The following is a 4,216-nucleotide window of genomic DNA, read 5'->3' on the forward strand; positions in this document are numbered from 1 at the left end:
CATCACTGCGGCTACAAAAGTGATCAATGATATACTTGTTGCTCTTGATAAAAAGCAGTACTGTGCTTCACTTTTTATTGATCTGTCAAAAGCTTTTGACACTGTGGACCATGCTGTTCTAAAGCATAGGCTTCTTTGTTTGGGTTTGTCAGATCAGGTAGTTTCCTGGTTCACAAATTATTTGAGTGACAGGACTCAGTGTATTAAATATGATGGTCTGTGTTCTGAATTTGTGAGTGTCCACAAGGGGGTGCCACAGGGTTCAATATTAGGACCCCTCCTGTTTATTATGTACATTAATGATTTGGGAAAAAATGTGTTAGATGCTAACATGCATTTTTATGCCAACGACACAATTATTGCTGTTGAATCTCTGCAGAAAGCTTTTGATGTGGTCCAGCACACACTCCTGGAGCTAAAACTAGTCCTCAACACTGACAAGACTAAACTAATGTTGTTCTCAAACAGGACTAACACTAAGAAAGTACCTCAAACTGTCCCCACAGTGTCCACTCTTGAGGGAAATGTCATAAAGGTGGTTCATATGTACAAATACCTTGGTGTCTTGCTTGATGACTCCCTCACCTTCAAGCCCCATATTGACAATCTTGTGAAGAAAGTGAAACTTAAATTGGGTTTCTTCTTCCGAAACATATTTTGTTTCTCTTTTGAGGTGAAAAAGCGGCTTGTCACTGCAACTTTTTGATCCATTTTAGATTATGGAGACCTGATGTATATGAATGCCTCAGCTAAATGTCTAAGTAAGATTGACGCTGTTTATCTTGCTTCTCTGAGGTTTATTGCTAACTGTGGAGCCCTGACCCATCATTGTGAACTGTGTTCTCGAGTGGGATGGCCTTCTTTGTCCACCAGGAGGCTGGGACACTGGTGCACTTTTATTTACAAGGCCATGCTTGGGCTACTGCCCTCCTACACCTGTGACCTAATCACACGGAGAACTGTTGATTCTTACGGTTTGCGTTCAAATGATCAGTTGTTGCTGTCTGTTCCATTTGCCCACACAGAGCTGGGAAAAAGGGCTTTCATCAACTCTGCTCCTTCTATATGGAACATGCTTCAAAAAGACTGGAAAATAACTGAACTGATTTCTTTGAATGCTTTTAAATCCAGGCTGAGAGCAGTTGAGAGGACCTCCTTTACTTGTAACTGTTTTTTATAATTTGAATTGCTAATTGTTTTTTATCATTTGAATTGCTGTCTGTATGTTGAGTGTAACTGTGTAACATTTGCTGCCTCTTGGCCAGGACTCCCTTGAAAAATAGGTTTTTAATCTCAATGGGACTTTCCTGGATAAATAAAGGTTAAAAAATAAATAATAATAATAAAAAATAAAAATAAACTGAGGATCCAAGGCAGGCCAAGTTAATAATTTGATGTCCCCCTCCAAATTATACTCTTTTACAATCTTGCCCAAGATGTTCAGGGTTCGTTTGATAATTGAATTCTTACAGTTTTGGCTCAACCTACTCACCTTGTCCTCTTTTGAAGTAGGGAAGATTCAATACTAATTTATATGTCCTTCCATCTTGCCAGGTAAAAAGGGCAACATGCACAGACCAGGAATTTCACTTGAGCTACATAAACATATTTCCTCAAATTAGGCGGAGACAACTCACACTCATTGTTAAGAGTGTTTTATACCTAACTCTTGGTCTCTTACCAGCCCAAACAAATCTTGATATCAGTTTGTCCCATGATCTGAACTGTGACTCTGGAACCATGTTAGGAATAAATTGAAATAAGTATAACAGTCTTGGGTTAGGGTTAGGGTTAACAGGTTTATCTTAATTACCTCCATTCGTGTACCAAAGTCCAGATTAAAAGCTGGCCACTGTTTAATATCTTTCTGGATGTTGTTATTAAGATGGTTATAGTTTATTTCCAATGTTTGATCAAGCTCTTTTGCAATCACCACACTTAAATATTTAAATGATGTTTTCTTTCAAACAATGTTGTAGTCATCTCTTATTTCTTGCTTAGGAGAATAGTTTAATGGTAGGACTTGAGTCTTTGTTATGTTTAATTTGGGGGAGACTCCTGGTGGGCCGGTTTCTGCTGGGAGCCCTGGCTTGTTGTTTTTCAGCTCTCTGTCTTTATGCAAGTTTGTGTTTACAAAATTAAACCAGAAAACCTTTTAAACCAGCAGCAAAGAAAATAATAATAATTGAACTTTATTAACATTATAAGAGAAGAATAGAAAATAAAACAAGTGAACAGAAGGTTTAGTTACTTTATTTTAAACTCTTTGCACAAGAATCGTTTCCTTTGATTTGTTGATAAAATCATCAAATCAACTGAAAGGTAACTGAAATCAATAAAATGATATTTTTAGACACACTTTAACTACTTTAATTTTTGCAGGTGGATAAAAGCTAAAGTTCTTATCCTAACTCGGTATTTTATAATTTTATGTCATCAGAACAACTCCCAGAGCTGCTATCTGCCTCCCTCTGCCCACTGAAAGCCAACAGATTGCAGAGAGTCCACCTCCTCTGGCTGCTCATCTCCGGGTTGAGGGTCCGGGGCGTTGGGGTCCAGGGGTTACACCAGAGGTCTTTCTCCTGAAATAAAGGTTAAAGAGTTATCATTCAAACAAAAACTTATTTCTTAGCGTTTCACGTCACGTCACGTCACACTAATGTGCTTGAATAAATGTTTTCTTTATGAAAGTTAATTTATTACTTCAGTAAAGTGTGGAGTATGGACTTGGCCCACTTCCCGTTTGGATCGGCACAAACTTTAGAGCCGTTCTTCTTCGTCACTCTGCAGAGAAGAAAGATTCATTTTTCTTTCAGTCAGACGTCACATTTGAATTTACTACCCAATTAAAGGTACTTTTGCTCGATTACTTTCAGACAACAGCTAACCTTTACATGATTAATAAAAAAATGGAAATTGTTGATTGGGTCTTCACTACTCACATGACTTCTGTCCAGCGACAGTATCCCGAAACTGGAATCACCTCGATTTTGTCGATGACTCGGACAGGGATGGAGGACAAGGTGGTCCGTATGCAGAAACATCCCGAGCTGGGAGAAGCTGAACAATTCAAAACATAAAGTGAATTCTTCTGTCAGTCTTTGTTCAGTCTCTGAATTGAAACACGTTTGATGTTAAAGAAATGTTAAACAGTCAAAGTCTGCAGGTTTCTTCTTGTTTCTGTGAGAAAAGTTTACCTGAGCGCTGAGAGGTTTGTAATCAGCTGAGAAACATTAGAGGAGGTGATTATGAAGCTGAATAAAGTTTCAAACTACAACCTTTCAAACGTCATGGAACAATAATTAAGTTTGTTCACTTTTAGCCTACTGTGGAAAGTCAGAATGTTAATGAAACGGGATTTAAAGCAACATGAGAGCAGAACGATCATTTCATGCAGATGAGATAGAATTATATTTTAATAACGTTCATTTTACAAACACTGAGCACAAAACAGGCTGGAATGAATATTTCAGATTAAAAGGAGTTAAAGACACGCAGCGTCTTTATCAATTGAATATTTGAATGTGAGAATGTTACCTTGCAGGCTCACGATGCAGAAGCAGAGAGTTGTTATGACGATCAGCTGTGTAGATGTCATGTTGGCAGCAGCTTCAATGTTTCAGCTCTGATGAGGATGTGAGACTGAATGAAGGAGACCGTGTTTATAAAGCAGAAAAAAAGGAAGTGCGTAGAGTTACCAGACTTTTACACACTAGAATGCTAATTGATGTGTGTGTGTGTGTGTGTGTGTGTGTGTGTGTGTGTGTGTGAGGGAGGGGGGGTTTAATGAAAAAGATGGGGTCCTCTCTGAAAGTCTATTTTTACTGATGAATGCTGAAATAAAACGTGTTATCTTAGCCTGCTGTTTCTGTATGAGCAGATTTCTCTCTCTCAGTCTGCAGCATTGACTTCACAGGAACAAAAACTTTCTCTCTGAAGCAAAGAGTTCACTTTATGTGAATGCTTCAATTGTTCTCTGTTAAAAACTACGGTCTCTAGTTTTTTTGTGTGCAGTGAAGTTAAGTTATTTCAGTTAAACTGTCTTATGAACTGAATGCTGTTTGCATTAAAGAAATCCTTGTCCAAGAAATCTGGCTGTGGATAATCAGCTGTGTGACTTTCTCCATGACAACAGTTTATTTGAGGAGTTTCAGTCAGGATTTAGAGTCCACCATAGTACTGAGCCTGCACTAGTTAAAGTTACAGACAATCTACT

General features: G+C 38.2%; 1 protein-coding gene across 1 annotated transcript; it reads right to left on the bottom strand.

The window, feature by feature from the left end:
- Positions 1–2,237: 2,237 nt before the first annotated feature.
- On the bottom strand, positions 2,238–3,629 carry LOC110002205 (C-X-C motif chemokine 10). The gene is made up of 4 exons (XM_020657811.3): positions 3,538–3,629; positions 2,943–3,060; positions 2,704–2,784; positions 2,238–2,582 (listed from the first exon to the last, which is right to left on the bottom strand). The coding sequence occupies exons 1-4, from the start codon at positions 3,596–3,598 to the stop codon at positions 2,522–2,524; spliced, it is 321 nt and encodes a 106-aa protein (XP_020513467.1). The 5' UTR covers positions 3,599–3,629; the 3' UTR covers positions 2,238–2,521.
- Between the last annotated feature and the right edge of the window lie 587 nt (positions 3,630–4,216).

This window comes from Labrus bergylta, chromosome 7, assembly GCF_963930695.1.
Source record: "Labrus bergylta chromosome 7, fLabBer1.1, whole genome shotgun sequence".
NCBI classification, from domain to species: domain Eukaryota; kingdom Metazoa; phylum Chordata; class Actinopteri; order Labriformes; family Labridae; genus Labrus; species Labrus bergylta.